This window comes from Hippocampus guttulatus, chromosome 4 (genome assembly GCF_054856545.1).
Source record: "Hippocampus guttulatus isolate MCC_2025c chromosome 4, RoL_Hgut_1.0, whole genome shotgun sequence".
NCBI classification, from domain to species: domain Eukaryota; kingdom Metazoa; phylum Chordata; class Actinopteri; order Syngnathiformes; family Syngnathidae; genus Hippocampus; species Hippocampus guttulatus.
In genome coordinates, this window is record NC_141264.1 from 6,861,336 (window position 1) to 6,880,324 (window position 18,989).

At 40.5% G+C, this 18,989-nt stretch overlaps 1 protein-coding gene across 1 annotated transcript in view; it reads left to right on the forward strand.

Annotated features, from left to right (window-relative positions):
• Positions 1-9,226: 9,226 nt before the first annotated feature.
• Positions 9,227-18,989, forward strand: part of hydin (HYDIN axonemal central pair apparatus protein) — a 64,081-nt gene continuing 54,318 nt past the window's right edge. Inside the window, exons 1-14 of the mRNA XM_086109539.1 lie at positions 9,227-9,350; positions 10,569-10,688; positions 10,903-11,037; positions 11,516-11,715; positions 12,385-12,509; positions 12,954-13,143; positions 13,359-13,491; positions 13,852-13,951; positions 14,709-14,827; positions 14,912-15,135; positions 15,341-15,408; positions 16,931-17,172; positions 17,984-18,084; positions 18,537-18,672. Coding sequence (XP_085965665.1) covers positions 9,240-9,350; positions 10,569-10,688; positions 10,903-11,037; positions 11,516-11,715; positions 12,385-12,509; positions 12,954-13,143; positions 13,359-13,491; positions 13,852-13,951; positions 14,709-14,827; positions 14,912-15,135; positions 15,341-15,408; positions 16,931-17,172; positions 17,984-18,084; positions 18,537-18,672 — 2,004 coding nt within the window. The 5' untranslated portion in view covers positions 9,227-9,239. The remainder of the gene's footprint in view (positions 9,351-10,568; positions 10,689-10,902; positions 11,038-11,515; positions 11,716-12,384; positions 12,510-12,953; positions 13,144-13,358; positions 13,492-13,851; positions 13,952-14,708; positions 14,828-14,911; positions 15,136-15,340; positions 15,409-16,930; positions 17,173-17,983; positions 18,085-18,536; positions 18,673-18,989) is intronic.

Genomic DNA, 18,989 nt, shown 5'->3' on the forward strand with positions numbered 1-18,989 from the left:
CCTAAAATCATGAGCCACGAGCGTGATCAACTTTGAGTTGTTGTTTTCAATCTGTGACACTTTTGTGCTGTAGTTGTGTTTGACTTTTGCCAGCCATGCTCACCGTTACGCAACAAAGGTGCATCACAATGAAAATGCCTTGACAAATTGAATTTGAAGAGGTGAAAAGTGCCTATGGTTTTGTCAAAAGAGTGAGAGATTCAATCAGTGGGTTCAGGGAACCGAGCATTTGCTACAGACAATAATGTTCAGTGTTTTAGCAACTGAGAACAACTGTAGTGAAGGCATGGACATTAAGAGCAATTGAGGCATTTCCATAAAGAGTAATAGTCAGACAAGCAACAGTAAGCGGATGGCTTCCCAAATATACTTCCACTTTATCAGATCGTAAACAGAACACTGCTATCCTCAGTAAATGGATTCATGGGGATGAACTCGGCTGGAAGCAAAGTCGAGGTAGGGATGCTCTTGAAGTGACAGCTGATTTCGAGTTTTCACCCAAGAAAACATGACGAGCTGGTCGTAAATCGATGGAAAGGTTCAATCAGTATCAAATCAGCCTTAATCTTTCAGTCCGAGCCCTCCACATCAAAGTCTTCTCATGAGCTAATTCAGCAGTTCCGGCAACCCCCGAACAGTCAAATGAGTTCAAAAATCCCACAGTGTTTAGCAAGTAGAGCATATCAGCACACCATGTGGGAAAGAAAAATCTGCTTCTGTGTGTGTGTGTGTGTGTGTGAGAGAGAGAGAGAGAGAGAGAGAGAGAGAGAGAGAGAGAGAGAGAATACATTACCATGCTGACATGACAATCATTTTTCTGACACTATACTGCAGCAAAATCACCTTTTACAGTAACTACATAGGAAAGGGAAGTTTTTTTTTTTAGCTAGCTCATTCCATTTATCAACTTTATTATTTGTGGAATACAGTAATTTCTCCTAGCAAAAACTTTTGATACCGTTTGATCGTTGTGACTTTAAAAGATGAGTACATTTTCGGGTATATGAAAATATATATGCAAATGTGCTGCTGAACGATTGCGTTTGTATGTACTGGATTAGCATTTGCCCTGATTTAGAGGCACAGAAGTGCTCGGTAGCTATTAGAGGACAGGTTTTCTGAAGTAGAGGTGACATTTTCAGAATTCTACATCATGAAGCTTTTATAAGGAGGAGGCCGGATGTGGTCCACACCTTCACTTCCATCCCGTTAAGATACAATCATTTTTAATTTAACACCTTTCCCAGCCTCCACCAGTCTCATGTATGTTTCAGTTCAGTATGCCTGAAGAGGTCTGGACTCCTCAGTGTGCAGCTGTTGACATTTTAGGTAGCAGAGGTGCATGCTGCGCATTGTTCTCCTGTTTTCAGTGAAAAATGAGCACAGTTGGAATAGAACAATTTGTTTTCCAATTCAGCGTGAGACCTTCATCCCCCCCCCCCCCCCCCCCCCCACACAATGTTCAGATACTCCCCCCATCCCTGCACCAGGACGTCTCCATTTTGCACATACCTGTACCGGTACTCTCACTCTCATGCTGTTGATCCTAATGCACCGACAGGCAGCTCTTAGGGAATGCCGAGGGATTGGCTCTGACAGAGTTACAGCACTGTGAGGACTGCACTACAGCAGCCTCTTTGAAGGAACAAAAATACCCATTTCAAAGTTGCTGCACATTAACGAACATTACCACTCAAATTCAAGTGTATGTGCTTGCACTCAAGAAGACGCACATTCATATTGCAACTTTGCTGTATGAGTTGTAATCAAAGGTAGCTGAGGGCTTAGAGGAATTGTGAAATTATTGGAGAGGGTGGCAGACCGTGTGTTTTGTGTGTGTGTGTGCGTGCGTGTGTGTGTTTTGTGTGTGTGTGTGCGTGCGTGTGTGTGTGCGTGTGTGCGTGCGTGTGTGTGTGTGTTTTGTGTGTGTGTGTGTGTGTGTGTGTGTTTGTGTGTGTGTGTGTGATGATGAAAGCGTAGAAATAAGCTGCAGCTCTCCCTGCCTGTCACCTGCTGTCATAGCATCTGAATTCCGAGAGATAATTGCTTTTTCTCGCTGCCACTTTCAATCTCTTTCTCCTTCATTTCCTTCCATCAGTTGTCCTCTGTCTGCTATGTTTTCCTTTGTCTCATCCTCGGAATGAGGAGATACAGTATTTCCAGCAAATGTAGTCTGTTTCTCAAGCAAAAGAAAATAACTTTCCCCTCTCAATGGAATTGTGCCGCTATCAATGACAATAGTGTTTTCACTATGCATCTATTTATATCTTTTATTTCTAAATCACCTCCCCCAGGGGCGCGACACAGCTATGGGAGGGTGGGGGGTGGGGTGTCATGGACATGAACACTCGGGTTGAAAGGTGCATGGTTTCCAAATAAGAACTTCACAGCAGTGATCTGTGATCTGTCAATTTTGCGGTGGAAGTCTGCTTGCAGTTCTTTGCATGCTTCAATCTCTTGCATGGAATCCAATGAGACTTTTTCTGCTTCAGCCATGTCAAAGACCGTCTACTTCTCACGTGCTGAGGTCAAAGGGAATGAGAAGATCCGCTTCAATAGGATGCGAACCACCCATTTCTACCTGTGTGCATCCCATGCACATATGTAGACTGTGCTTTGTGCGAGACTTGCGCTGGACACGCAAATATTCTGCCTTTAAAACAGAAAGACCAAGTATGAAAGCTTTCCATGCTGATAGATTTGAATCTGATTTGAAGCAGCCATATCACATCAATCACTGAAACAGCTGAATAACATACATGTCAAACAAATGAGACAGTGAAGGCCTGCATGCTACAAGCAGACCAGAAGATGCTTTCTTTTTCCATATTTTTAACTCCACTAGACCTGACTATTTTATTGGTCTTTTCCCGGACTCCCTCAAAAGAAGATGCACATGTGCTTTTGTGATATAAATACATAAATAAATAAATAAATATTTTGGAAAAAAATGAAAAAAGGGACTATAGACCCAGTTCTAGATCATGGGGAGATGGTGGTAAGGACTGTCTATTATTATTCTCCCAAAAGAATTTGAGGTCATGAATTCATTTGCGAATCAGCTATTAGCTTTGCAGTTAGCAAACGCAGCATGAGTTCAAATGCTACGTATACTTTCCAATATTTCACCTTTTATGTTCAAGTCACTTTTTCAATACTGCACACCACATTGTGATTGTGTGCACCACATCCAGTCTCTCGTCCTAAGTAGGAGGGCACTGTCTTCCTAATCGGTCAATGCCAAAGAACCCATCGAAGGATGACATAGGACATTTCATTCTAGATGAGGAACAAAAATTCTGAAATGCCAGACTTTCACAGTAGTGTTTGTGAAGCGTCCAGTATAGATGTATGTACAGTAAATACTGTGTGTTTCCGCAATTTCAAAATGTTCTTCATAGGTACAAAGCCTTATCCACAGTTGATTCGTACATGAATCAAATTGTTGCAGTGTTACTATATATAGCACATGTCACATGTAATTCCATTGGCACTGCTTTGCTTTTTTTATGTCTATTTTCCGCCGAACACGCTGTCTTCCCATCAGGTTTTGTCTTCCCCTCCCCCATCCCCGTTCCCTCACGAGACAGTGCTCAAGCAGCAGACTGACGAGGATAAGCATTCGCTTGTTCGTTGACAGTCCGACCCCACAGTCTGTTTTCTCTCATAACGATGCAAAACTGTGGAACCAGGCTGTCAGTGACTTCCTCGTCTTCAGTTATTCTCAAACTGCTTTTCCAGAGCTCTTAAAAAAACTCAGTCTCAACTATAAAGGAAACTGTATTAAAATGATTCTTGTATCCATAACGCAGAAAACTGGACGATATGCTTTACTACCAGGCATTCACTTTCAATGCCAAGCCCAAAAGAGGGTGCTGGATGAAAATTGTCCCTAGAGGTGCGTTATTCCTTGCTGGTGTACAGGCTTATGATCATTCTTGTTTTTCAAATTTAACTATATTTTACAATCCAGGTATCTCATCGTCAAAATGTTTACCCCAGAGAAACATTATTTTTCCTCAAGGACAGTCAAGTAGTCTAACCTGGGCTGAAACCTCAATTCTCCAAGCAGCTTTTCTGACAGGTTCCGGTCCAGAGGGGGACAGGAGTCAAACTACACTAAGCAGGGAGGAGAGAAACAGGGAGGAGAGGAACCATGTGTGTGTCACCCACATTCGAAACTTACAAGGGCATTTGCGGGAAGTGCTTAGTAGTCAAAGAATATGGACCCCCCCCCCCCCCTTCCCTGGTATTAGGGGGTATTAAAGGCTTAATTGGAAGAAATATGGTCGAACACATTATGCTTCAGCATCATTTGTCTTCCCGTGTCTGTCATCGTGCTGTATAAGAAACCTTGCAAACGGTCTCCAAAATGTTTGGCTATGAGCTACTGCTATCCCCCTCATTAATTAATCACATCACTTGCTTCACGATAAGACAACGCTAGGCTTGGGAGGGAATACCTTTAATCCGCTTACAATTACTCCAATGCCAAAATGTTGAAAAAATTTCAAATAAACAACAAAAATTTAATGAAACAAATGTTTATACATTTGTCTGGTCTTTTCTGTCTAATGGCTGTTGAATATGCTTGGTTTGGGAATACTGGAGGGAGCCAAATCTAAAGCACAAGAACTGTGCTTTGATTTCTACTCACCAATCATGGAAGAGAATGTGTCATACAAGTCGGAATTTATCTCACCTGTTTTGTCTTCATGCCTTCTTGAGGTAGAGCCGTACTGTAACCTGATAACGCCGCGTAAGTGGCTGCCTTTCCAGCAGCTCCTCTATTTTGTTGTTCTACTTCTTTCTTTCATAACTTTGCTGCTGTGAATCGTGAATTTCTCCATTGCGAGACTAATAAAGGTTTTCTTATCTTATCTTAAATATGGGAAAATGTACTTGTTATAGTCCACAGGTGTCAAACGCAAGGCCCGGGGGCCAGATCCGGCCCACCCGATCATTTTATGTGGCCCCCTGAAAGAAAATCATGTGCGTCAACTTACATGATCCTTGCGAAAAAATGCACTGAAATGTCAAATTGTAAATGACGTTGAGATTTTGCAATAATTTTGTTACCCATAAAAGTAATAATGCAATAGGTGCTATTAAACATTTTTTTGTGGTTTCACTGTCATAACGGCCCTCTGAGGGAAGATGTAACTCAAAAATGGCCTGCGGCTATAATATAAGACCTGTTAAGAGGTAAGGTTGTTCTTATATGCAACCACTGCAAGAAAATAGATTTCAATCAGGATTTCTGCTGGTACGGCTGTCCAAATTCAGGCTGATTTTATGCCCTTATAGGACTGTCCGGACCTTGCACCAACCACTTTTGGTAGACTTTTCACTTCACTCTCAAGAAAGACATTATTTCCTCTGGGGCCTGCCCGACTGTAAAAGTCACCTTCTAATCTACAGAAACATCTTGGGAACTTTCTCTGACAACCTGCAGCTAACATACAGGACAGTGCCTGACACGTTCTAAAAGTAGTAAACGTTGAACCTTTTGTTACATTATTTCCAGTGTATTTTATTTAAATGCTTCCAGATGTTCATGAATAAATGCTTTCTGTGTTTACCCCATCCCTTCTGTAAACCTTGACTGCAAGAACTAACAGGTTTCTCGTTTGCTCACTTCAATCTGAGTAGTAGTATTCCTGAGCTAATGCAGATGGCATGTCACACAGACTTCATTGTTGCACTTTGGACTACAGGTTACAATTGGGAAGCTGATTGGGTTTAGAATATTTTCTCAAGTTGCAGATAATATTCATAATGAATTCATTTATTTGGGATTTCACTTTTGTCCGAGGTCACTCAAATCACAAGGGACATGCACTGCCCAAGATTTTGAGGAATAAACTGTCTCAGCTGAGAGACAATAAATTCAGAATGGCAGGAACATTCTAAGAACCATAACGGAATCTGACCGTCATACACACCAAAGTGGCAACACGAACACAAATACATATTTGACTTGACTTTGTGGTTTGCAATTTTTTTATATGAATATAGTAATAGTCAAACGTTTGGACACACGAACAAATGGTATAAATGACAAATCCAAATTTTGATTCAAAGTCTTCTTGACTTATGCCACATTTAACAAGGCAACCCATGTTGAAATTTACATCTTTTTGAGCCTTCTACATTAAACTACTCTTTCATCTTAGGCTGTAAGCACCTCATGGACCAAACTTATGAATGTTTCAAGTACACATACAATGTATGCACATTATAACATAATGCCCTTCGAATTTTTCGTCAACACTTGATGGTTCCCACTACTCTTAACAAAATCAATGTCAAAAATTGGAATGAAGACTTGCCCCTAGCGTGTCGACCTCACAGTGCAGAGGTGCAGGGTTCGATTCCGGCTCCGGCCTCCCTGTGTGGAGTTTGCATGTTCTCCTGCGTGGGTTGTCTCCGGGTACTCCGGTTTCCTCCCACATTCCAGAAACATGCATGACAGGCTGATTGAGCACTCCAGATTGTCCCTCCGTATGAGTGTGAGCGTGGATGGTTATTTGTCTCTGTGTGCCCCGCGATTGGCTGGAAACTGGTTCAGGGTGTCCCCCGTCTACTGCCCGAAGACAATTGGGATAGGCTCCAGCACCCGCTGTGACCCTTGTGAAGATTAATTGGATCGGAAAATGGATGAAAAATGAATGAATATTCCACAGCCTGATTTCATTTTTGGTGACATTTTACTGTTGTTGTTCTATTACCTGTACTGTATGTGTATTACTTTCATGTACATCTTGTTCTGTGAACTTCAAGTCTCTCAGTCTCAGAGACTGATGGTGGCCCATTTATGACCATAGGTGAAACCTGCTCTGGACTCCAGCCCCATGTTGGCGTGGATGATGTTGTCACCTACCTGATGCATCGTCCTCACTCACATCTAGATGAGAATGGAGACACTGTGGGGGTCATGTTTTTTAAAGTGGATGTTGGTGCTGATGCATGAATGCTGTTTACAAGCAGCAAGATGTTAGACACTTAAACCAATTTGTGGCAGCAAGTGCAATCTACTTGCTGTTGTCTGCTGCGGGAGCAGTATCAATGCCAGGGATGAAAAATTGATCAATAAACTAGGTCAAGAAGGCTGGGGACACTGTGGGACTCAAGATGGACACGTTTGAGTCCGTGAGGGACCAGAGACCATTGAGCAAACTTCTCTCCATTTTGAACAATCATCAAAATTCTCTCTATGACAAGCGAGAGTAAAGGAGCTCTTTCTCAAACAGACTTATTCAGCTTCAGTGCCGGAAACAACGCTTCAGACCATCTTTGATACCATTCGCCATTCATTTACCGGTATATTGCATACACTAGGTATGAAGAGGATCCACCTGGACACTGCAACAGCACATTTTTCACATGTGCAATGAACATTATTCGAATGTGCAATATCTTTGTGCATTTGTAATGGTTATTAACAGGTTTGCTGCATGTTTAATACATACTGGTTTATTTGAATCATTAACGTGGCATTGCATATTCACTGCCATTTAAATTAAGTCTATTTTTCTTCCCTCTCTATCTATCTATCTATCTGATCTAATCTAATTGAAAAATCTAATCTTATTTTTCGGAATGATGTTTCCACATGTAGCTGCACAGTGAGGGCAAGGTGGAGTAACTTTGTGACCCCTGGTCAATGGGTTTGAATCTGGAGTTTCTTCCCACATTCCACAATTAACACTGAAGACTTATGAATGGGTTGAATGCGATTGTGAACCCGTGTTTGACTGTACAGTACAATATGTGCCGGGAGATTTGAGTCCAGGGTGTACAAAGAAAATGGAGGATGAGAGGATGAATCGTGGATTTTCGTTTTAAATGCTTATCTACTCACAGTGCATTGTTGCCCCCTGGTGGATGCTTTCATCCATACAACCATCCATCCATTTTCGAAACCACTTATCACCCCTTTCATACAATCACTGTAAACTGGACGACGTTGTCTTCAACGCGGTCTAAAATGACATTAGGGCTTTTCAGTGATGCCTTTTACATCTGTATGTACCCGGGCATAAACATTTTATAGTCCTCGCGAATGTGCACAATCAGTAATGAACTCAACCGGAAGAGGAAGGACAGAACTTTTTAGCTGGCTTTTCTCATGAACACTGCCACTTCGTTGAATTGCCATTCCAAGTTCATGCACCGGAAGTCTTATCCTGGCTAGTTTTTTGAAATTTCCCCCATTACAGTTTTTAAAACAGCATCGCGATGTTTTACGTGATATTTAACAAAAAATACGTGACGGATGCACACTGCAGCAGGAGTTGGAACGTGAGATGATGAGCCTCACTTCATGTTTTTTTATTGGACATTTGTTCATGATTGAAGTGCGTTCATGTTAAAGTGACGTGCTGAGGCATGGATGCCCTGAAGAAAGAGCTTTATGTACTTCAGGGCTAAGTTCGACTGAAAGTTTTCATCATTATTTTTGCAAAACACCGAGCATTATTAATTTCGAACAGTAACAACTGCAGTGCCGTTACCTGCCAATCAAATCACCCAAATTAGGTTAATGTACTTTATTACATCCGTTTTCAATTTACCAATACATGCTTCTTTTATGAGTTCTTTGCGAGGCTTTGATTAAATTTTACTTTTTTTTAATGTCGCTGTAGCGAGATGACATCATTAAGTTGCCGCTTTATGAACAGAAACTTTCACACTGATCACGAGACCTCTTTTATTCGTGCCTGTTTTCATGACGTCTTCAAAATGAGCTTCGGGTCCGTCGCCATGGTAACAAAAACATAACCGACGAACGCCGATCACCTCGCCTGGATTTTCTAGTCGGGTGAGATTTGTATTCTTTTATTTTCTTCTTCTTAAACTATGTATAATGTGTAATTTCTTGTTTTATTTCACGATGAGCGCTGTAGATTGTTTGGCTGTGACGAAAGACTTGTTGATTTACTTAATGCAAAGTAGTTTATACTGCATCGGGATAATGAGACAGTTTGTGTGAAACGACACAGAGTAATGTTGACACATATTTGGTTCTGCGTAAAATGTTAAGATGTCATTCAACATCCTGTTTTCCTCTTACTGAAGCAGTTTGATAGACATATAACAATAGCAAAAGTTATTGTGATATTTATACTTTAAAGTTACTGTTTTTTTTCTTCATTGACCTAAAAATAAATCACAGGGTTATTGCTATTATCTTAATACTGTATGTGCTTCCACTGCAGGTGCCGCCTGATGTTGATATGCAGAAGATGTTGCAGTCTAGAAAAACGCGCCTTACTACAGTGGTCAATGAAATGCACCCACCTCGATTCCTGGACCTACTTGACCCGAGCACGACGGCCCATCAAAATGTAATCGTGAACTATTCTGACCTTCATGGCTTGTTAATGAACCAACTTTAAAAAAAAATGCTATTTTTCTTTTTATGGGCAATGAAAATAAAAGGTGTCATTTTTTTCAATACAAATTGAGAGCATATTTTAAATGTATGCACCAATGAGGGCAGTGACCGCTTGAAGTAAAAGATAAAGCATATATTGTCTTTCTAAAACTGCACTAGTCCCCTGATTAGATAACTGTGGATGGTTTAGATCAGTGGTTCTTAACCTTTTTTATAGGTACCGAACCCAACCAGTTAATATGCACATTCACGGAAGCCTTCATGAGTGAAAAATAAATATGCATATATTTTACAAATTAGGGATATCCAAAAACGCATTTATTAAAGCAAACTAATCCAAGCAAACTAAATTTCCCACAGCACTGATTGGACAAGCAATGCAATGTGACCATCTGCAGCCAGTGACTGCCAAGCGGACGTAACTAATTAACATGCTGAGTCGCTGTGTGTCTTACCCTCCATGGCAAAGGCTCCGTCGACCCCTGAGACCGACTCACCGAACCCCTGGGGTCCGATTGAACCCACGTTAAGAACCACTGGTTTAGATATTTCATCACTCATGTACACATCAACTGCCTTTTGAGCAACCTATGTCGGCGCTCTGGATTTTGGAATCTGATGATAAACGGTTATAGGGTTAGTCATCCAATTTTGGGGGGGGGAGTGAAAAAAGTGTTACACACTCCCGATGAATTGTGATCAGCACTTGCAGACCTTTGAGCGCTAATCAATAATGCAAACACTCATTTTGCAGTTATCTGTTTGGTGCGATTGTATGAGAACAAGACAATAATGATGATAACTTTGAGACAGCATTTGATGTCGAAAAGATACCTTTGTTGACTTGAAGAAATCCAGACCATGCATGATTAGAGTACAAAATTCAGTTATTTTGGATTGGACGCCAACGAGACCAGAATGCCCGTACCACCTGGCCTCATGTCGAAATTCAATTGGGATAGGCTCCAGCTCAACTGTGATAGAAAACGGATAGATAGATAGATAATTATAGAATGAATGTATTATTTATACTCTCCATCATGTTTTTGTGTGTGTGTGTGTGTGTGTGATTAATTTTGAAGATGTAGAGTTGAATTTGAAGAAAGAGTAAAACTCATTGTGTCGGTGTCCACATTTTTTTTTTTAAACAAAACTTGTGTTTTTGCAGATGCCCCTGGTGGATGTGGATCAGTCACTTTTTCAGCCCCACCCTCCTGAGTTAGTTTTCCAGAACTTTACCCCTGCACAGTCTTACAAGCTACCTCTGCAGCTGTTCAACAATGATAAGGTGTGGATTTAACTGAGCTGATCCCATATTCTAGAAATTCGTCGAACCAAAGCAGCACACAAGCAAAAGTAATTTGTTGTCTGTGTTTGTTTGTTTGGCATGTCAGAAAAAAAGTATAAAACATACTTGAATGTTTCCAACTGTGTGTTTGATGCTCTGTTGATTTGGGAATTTTCATCATGCCTTTGGCAATTTGTGCTTGCTTCATGTCAAGATATCACGGCATGTCAAGCTGGAGCATCAGGAGTCCGCTTATTTCCACGTCGAAGGTCCAAAGGAGGCAAAAACTAAAGTCGCGGCAGGACTGTCGGTGGGCTTCACAGTCTGCTTCACTCCACAGGAGAACAAGGTACCTTCACTTTCACTAAAATACAGCTAATATACAGTACTTTGCTTCAAATACACCACGTGTAGGATTTGCCTGTGACACGAATAGATTTCCAATTATTTGTTTCAATGCACCACTAATTTTGATCACACATACCTGCACTACATGATTATTTGTTTATACTGTATATTGTTCACCTTCATAATCAACAAATAATTTGTAGACCTCAGCAGACTCATGTCATTCCAATATAATTTCACATCATAATAGGCACTGGTGGCAGACCAGAAATCAGCCAGTTATGTGCATTTTACCATAATCAAGTGGCCAAAGTCAAGAAGATAAAATGTCATCCTATGTGAATGTTTGACTTGACCAGTGCAAATTTGGGAAGTCAAGCAAAGTAAGCAGAAATAATAATGACAGATTATTTTCTAATAACCTCACCTGACACATCATTGTTAGTTTCTAACAACCTGTTCTTAACTTTTCTTGACAGGATTACCACCATACTCTGTTTTTTGTGACAGAGCGGGAGCACTTTGAGGTGCCGATCCGCGCCATTGGCCCAAGAGCCAGTTTGAACTTCCGCAATGAGTTACATTTGCCCGTCTGCCTTGTGAAAGCCTCCACACAGAGGACTCAGCTTGTACGCAACCTTGGAGACCGCATAGCCGTCTTCAAATTACAGACACAGAGGTGACTACTGAATTGAAAATCAAATTGTGAATGCACACCAAAAATATGATGTGTAAAAAGAAAAAAAAAGTCAGTTTCAACATTTCTATTCATACCTGTAAACTCAATTTCGCAGCCTGAAGCTGAATTGGAATTGCAATGGCATTTTTCTTCAGGCTGCCGGCTGCCACTTTCCCTTTTTTGGCTAAGTAGCCATTCATCTCATCCCATTCCGGAGCTTCCCCTGGCTGTCATGATTATACCGAGCTCATCCATGTGATATAGCACCACCCCTTCAGGTTGATTTCAGCAAGCCTAAAAAGACCCTGAAAATTGTCAAGAGCAAGCATGTTTTATGGGAACTGTGCAAAATGTGCCTCTTAGTAAAAATGTTTAGATTTATTTCTAAATTAATATAGGATACTGAAATTCATTTGTACTTTTTCCACATTATTTAAACTTAGTTGTAGTTCTGATTCACTGCACCAATTGCAGACCTCAAACGGCATGATGTACGTTGACGGTTTGCCTAAAATTATTTTGTTGACTGAAATTACGGAGAGAAACTCTAATTGTGCTGTGTGTTTACCTTTCTGCCCATGCACACCTCTACATAAGTTGAAGTGCCAACAGGTTGTCAGGTAATGCAAAATTTAGCCACTCTTTGACCTGGCGGTATTTCTATTTCAGTCCCTTTTCGGTAACTCCCTTCTCTGGAACTCTTGATATTGGCGAGAGCATGCAAATCACCGTGGCTTTCAATCCGATGACTGCAGGAGACCACCATCAGGATCTGTTGCTGCACTATGATACTGGTACAATACGTGAAAATCATTTTTTAATAATGTAAGCTATATAGGATTTTCGTTATTTTTTATTTTTTTTTGTGAATTCAAGTCATCATATATTGCACATCCATGTGGGGAAAAAGAAAATCTCACTCGCCTACATACTTTATTTGAAGTGTAATGTTCCTTCAAAATATAATTACAACCCAGCAGAGTAACAGTAAGGTTATGGACTTATATTTTTATCCTATGGTGGCATAAGTGAGTCCAAAAAGCCATGCGTAAAGTTTAATTTGTTAGGTTTGTTTACTTGTGTGTTGTCATTGTCAATTGTTGTGTTGCCACTTCTGGCGTTTACCCGTTTTTCGTGGTTGTTTTGGGATATGGGTCACTCAGAAGTAGACGTAGCAAAATAAATACATAATTAAAAAAACAATTTACAGCCCCCCTCGCTCCTTTTCCTCTGCTCAGGTGAAGATGTGCACATCGGCCTCCATGGTTCCTGTGTGGAGCTGAAGCTAAATCTAATCCCTGAACACCTTACTTTGGAAAAGACCTACATATCTTTGTCCAACACACATACGGTGTCACTCAGCAATAGTAGTGATACCACTCTAAAATACTGCTGGACAACATGGTCAAGCCAATCAGAAGAGATCCAGTGAGTATACTTTGCTTCTACCTTTCCTGCAGTTCTATTTAAAAAAATAATAATAAATAAATACGTGCAATCACAACAACTAATGTGGTTGAATCCAGGAAGCACATCTTTACATTCATGCTAGTTTACAGAAGGCTGTTACTTTTCAGGCAAACTCTCTCTCTGCTGCTTGTCGTTACTCTTTGTATTGCCTTTCCCTTGTCTCTCGACTCTAGGGATTGCGCAGTGCTCGAGTTGCAGCAGAATGTGGCTTCACATTTGCTTGTTCCTTGCCAGTCTGACCCCACAGCCGATCATCGACCGGGCCTCCTCGCTCTCTCAAGAGGATGCATAACAGTAGAACCAGCAGTGTGTTTGTGACTTCCTCTTCTACATCCACTTCCTAAAATTAATTTTTGTTGTTATTATCCCATTGCTTTTGATCATCTGAGACTGGAAAATACATGTTTTTAATGATGTGGAAATGAATTGTAAAACCATAAATGCACAGGAAAATTATTGCATCCAAAAAGATGTAGCTAATGTTTGTGAATCAGACTTCTGAATGTCAAGGTGGCTGTTTTTGGGTTTACTTCTAAAGGAACCTCAGCTAGCCTGCCTTGGTCTTTTTCAGTATCTTCAGTCGTCATGGAAAGAATTTCACACCGTGTCTGCCTGTTTGGCCTTGACTCTAAAATGCCCTTTTCCCATTTCTTTAACATGGCACAGTTGGGAGAAATATGGCCGAATACCACGGCACGTTTCACTGTTGTCTTCAAACCCGATGAAGCCAAACTATACCAAGAAACCATATATTGTGATGTCACAGGTAAGTGCTGAGCTGGAATTCACAACTTACTGAGTTGAATCAAGCGTACCAATTAAATCACAACTCATCTTTATCGGGTTACTGGTTTAACGTGGAATGTTGACAATTGTGGGAGATTGGAATACAGTTCTGCTCCACCTGGGTATACAAAATCATATGACACATGATGTATACTTTCCAGTGGCCATACATATAAGGATACCTTTTCTAATTTGACTTAATTGGCTCTGTTTTTTTGTGACGGGCGTTAAGTCCTGCCCAGCCCTTCGTGTATTTCTAAGTAAAAGCTGGTTCCACACAATGCCAGTAATTTCATAGACGAACACAAGGCTGGCGGGACTGCGAGAGGAAGGGCTACGCCACTGTGGGAGTGATCACAGCCGACTTTAATCATGGGAAATCAAGGTGTGCTTCCATTCCCTTGAAATGTGGCACATGAGTCGTACACTAAAGTCTCGACGTGGCAGAAGCACATCTGAGCCGTGAAGTGGGTACTTGGAGATTAACTCTCACTACTACCACCCCCCACCCCATATATGTGGCGCCCAGGGAGCTACCCAGCTTGATGGAGACTGGTTTGCCAATTTGGCGAATATATGCAGCGACTCTTGCGCAGCTACAAAAATAATTGAAAATCCTCCGGCATTTGCACCAATCTACGTAAAAAGAGACCCCACATATTCTTTGTTTTACTCTGACTCCTTCAGGTCATTTGTGCTGAATAAACTTCCTTATGCTTGTTACGCTGTACTTTTAGGCATAAAATCTCGTATCCCTCTGATAGTCAAGGGTGAGGGTTTGGGACCTGCAATGCAGATCAACTGTAACCTAATGGAAATGAAAAACATATTCATAGGCCACACTGTCTCTTACGAGGTAAGACTTGATCAGAAAAATATCGACCAGTTTGTGAACGCAAACATTGCAAGAAATGTTCTCATCCTTTTTGGATTCCCACAGGTGCAGCTGTCCAACAACGGGCTGATTGATGCCCCTTTTGAGTTCTCAAGCCCGAGAACCACTTTTGGTCAATTTTTCTCCTTCACTCCCAAAAAAGGCATTGTTTGCTCCGGGGCTGGTCATGTGGTTAAAATTACCTTCCACAGTAACATTTTGGGAACTTTCTCTGAGGGCTTACTGCTAAGTGTCACCGGGCAGCCTCAACCACTTACTCTTACCTTCAGGTGAAGTTCGAATGTAATACCTCTCTCGCTGTGACACGACACAATGACTTTGATAATGAAAATGGTTTCAATATTGTAGTTAAAGTACCTTGTATGATTTTTTGCCTTTGCAGCACAATAACTCTGATTTTCAAACATTGGTTGTTGTTATTTTTTTTACATATTTAAACCATTTGATTGATGATATTTTTGTTTTCTGTTTCAGGGGCTGTGTTATTGGGCCCACTTTTCACTTCAGTGATTCAGAACTCAATTTTGGAGATGTTGCCTACGGTTAGTCTATCTTGCCTGGATACTCCATGTTGAAGGAAACATTTTGTCCCCACAAATTTTCAAGTGTCGTAATAACATCAAGTCACATCTGTGACATGATCTTGTCAAAATATACCAAGAATCAAGAATTTTGGTGCAATTTTAAAGTTCAGTTTTGAGACTTTTGAATATCAGCCTGTTTTGAGGGGGCGATGCTGTCTTGCGTGCTGCTTTCAATTAATTGACCCTCTTGCAGCGGTGTGTGCAATGCAAGTACAGCTTGCGTGGGGCTGTGAAAGGGCGGCACCCAATTTAATGTGAAAAACTCTTCACTGTTTTTACGGGATTGACCTCTCACTGCAGATTAAAGCTTTTATGACCATGACAACTGGGGATGAAGCTAAGAGGTTGAACAAGGCAAACGGCTTCCAAATGAAGCCCTGATTGCGGAAAAGAAGCAAGTGCCTGAAAAAGACAATTAACTCTTTCATTCCACAAGATGTACTTGGACAGTGAAACTCCTCTACAATGAAATTTTTCACGACAGGGGTTTTTTCACTGTAGCAAATTTGATCTCAGTAAGCACACACACACACGCATGCTTTTACAAAAAGTTCTTTTTCTCCATTTTTTGCCCAGGAATCGCCATTTTCATGAAATTTAGCCATTTTGTAATGCCGATTGCTGAGGAATGGCAAAAGATTGGAACAATTTTTTTTCTGCTGAAAGAAGAGAGTCCAAACTTTATTTTGGTAGGCTCCATGTTTATATAGCATTAGAACCAAATATTCTAGGGGCCTTGCAAGATCAGTCAAAATCCAGTAAAACACTGGGATTGAGGGGGTTGCTCCAGTGAAAATGGCTGGGATTGAATGAGTTAAAAGAATATGTACTTGTAGAACAAGCACCTCATACACTTTTTTTTTTAATGCAGAAAAAAACCCCCATCCCTTAGCATTTCGACAACTTCACTGAGCATTCAAGTATGTGCCGGTTATCAGAAGCTAATGCTAGTTAGAGCCTCAATGCAACTTTGCTCATCCTAGCCCTGCCAACTCTGGGCAGAGAAGTTGAAGTGGTCAAGTGGTTATGTCAATCAGCCAAATCGTGATGACACATTTTTCGAAGATTTACTTTATTTATTTTTCAGTGAAATGTGTGCTGGGACTCCACAGACATGCAACAATCTGTATACAAGCACTTTAAAAAATCCATAATACGGTCCCTTTAAAGTATGTTTTTAATTTAATATATTCTCGGCATGTTACACAGTATACAGTAGCGGCAGAGGAATGAGAGAGACTCTAGTGGTGTAACCCCCCAATTTTTGGCCTGCCTATTAGCACATCATTTTTTCACACCCCTTTTTTATGGGTGGTGCGTATTTATTGCTTGCCAGTAGCTTATTTACACGTGTACAGTCATTTTTCTAGAAATTGTAAGTTTTGTATTGAAACAAAATAAATTACCCGCGCAGCTTCATTATGTTTCATGTTACATATTTTGTATTTTACGTTTCATGTTTTTTTTCTGTTTTTGGCAGGTTTCCCACAAACAGAAATGTGTTCCCTCATTAACACTTCCTTTGTTCCAATGAGCTTTTCCCTGCGCGTTGTGGGAGACGGAATGGGCTCTCCCAGTGTGACCAGTGATCAGCAAGTGTGTGAGTTGTGTAGGAACAACTGGCAAGGCAGTACTGCTCATGACGGCAGTACTATGCCTGTTGAGTTCACCGTCAGTCCTGCTGTGGGTTCTGTGCGGGCCATGGCAGACGTCAGCATCAAGGTACAGTGGACAATTAAATTCCAGGTTGTATTAAGTTTGTCCTGCCCACTTCTCCATTTTCAGACAATGAACTCCTCTCACTTGTGTTCTACTCACCGATGCCTCATTTGTCCTTGGGGTCATTAGTTTGATTTTGTTAAATTAAGATTTAATAGATCACTTACTCTCTTTGTTGCTGCACTCGAAGGCAAAATATACATTTCCACATTTTGCCAAATTCCATAATAATGTTAAATTATCAAAAACAAAATATGATTTATTGAAATGGAAATTTGCAAGGAATACATATTCCATTTTTTAAAGGTCCTTATAGTGTAAGATGTTTTGATACCTTAACTTTCAGTTGATTTATTGCTCTTTACCCCATTTTGTCGTAATTTATCATTAGTAAGTTATTTCATTATTTGAAATGAGAAATTAAGTAATTATACCTTTTACACACATGGACAAGACTGTTGCTACCCTTCTGTTAACCAAAGAAAACCCCACAGTTGTCACAGAAATGTATTTGATAAATGTGACAATAAAAATGTGATGAAAATTAACCAATGAAAATCAGACATTGCTTTTCATTTGCGTTTTAACAGAATTATTTATAAAAATAAACTCATGAAACGATCCTTTTGAAGATCTTTAATGCAACCATTTTTTTTCTTGAAGCAAACAGTTAAAATAGGTTGTTTGTGATGGCATATTTGTATTCTTTTTATTTTTTTGTGATGTGATTAGAGCCAAATCTATGTCTCTATTCATCCACCCATCGATCCATCACGGTTTCTTCATAGTGCATGTTTGTATATTGTCTCAACAGGTGTCATTGTGCTCCAACACAGTCAAACATTACAGGATGGCTCTGGTAATAGATGTTGAGGGTGTTGGAAAAGAGATCATGGCTCTGCCCATTATTGCAAGGTAAGACACACATGTAGAAAATAAGCTGAACCCAGCGGACCAAAATCAGACTGGCAAAGCAAAGCAAACACTTTAAATATTTATATTACACAAAATATAGTCATAGTGGGCAAGCTCGGAGAGCTTGTGGCTAAAACATCTGCTTGACAACTGATATTGTCCTTCCACTGCATGGAAACTACTGGATGTTGTGAGGCATGCCGCCGCCATTTTGTGGTGGGGTTCTCAAGCACACTTGCTGCTCCAATTTTTCTCATACCTCAAGATAATATATTTGTCAAGTGAAGTACCTCGAACAACTCTTAAGTCAAGGCACTTGCATCTCAAGGAACCACTGTCCAAGCAATGAAAAAGTCAAGTGTTCCATAATACTGTATGCCCCTATTATTGTTGGGATCAGGAAGTGAGGCTCAAAAAACATGTTCTCCATTGCCCCTCTGCTCTTTGGAAAGGTGTATTGTTCCAGAGATCATGGTGGAGACCCCAGTGGTGGACTTTCAGAAGTGCTTCCTCAATCATCCGTATGAAAAGAAAGTACACCTCACGAACCAAAGTGCTCTGCCTGTCTGCTATGGCATGCTGGAACAGGTAAAGCAGTCTACTGTTGCTAAAAAGATAAAAATTAAAATGTCACAGGATGATAGAATGGAATTACTGGTTTTCATGTTCCATTGGAAACCTTTAGGTTTCTTCATAGCCACATAGATTTGTGTGTGTGTGTGCGTGTGCGTGTGTGTGTGTGTGTGTGTGTGTGTGTGTGTGTGTATGGGATTAAAACTAAAAGCTTCTTTCTTTGTTTAACAACATATAGAGCAGGGGTCGGGAACCCTTTTGATAAAGAGAGCCATGAAAGCATATACTGTATTTATATACAGTGTATATATAATATGTGTGTGTATATATAT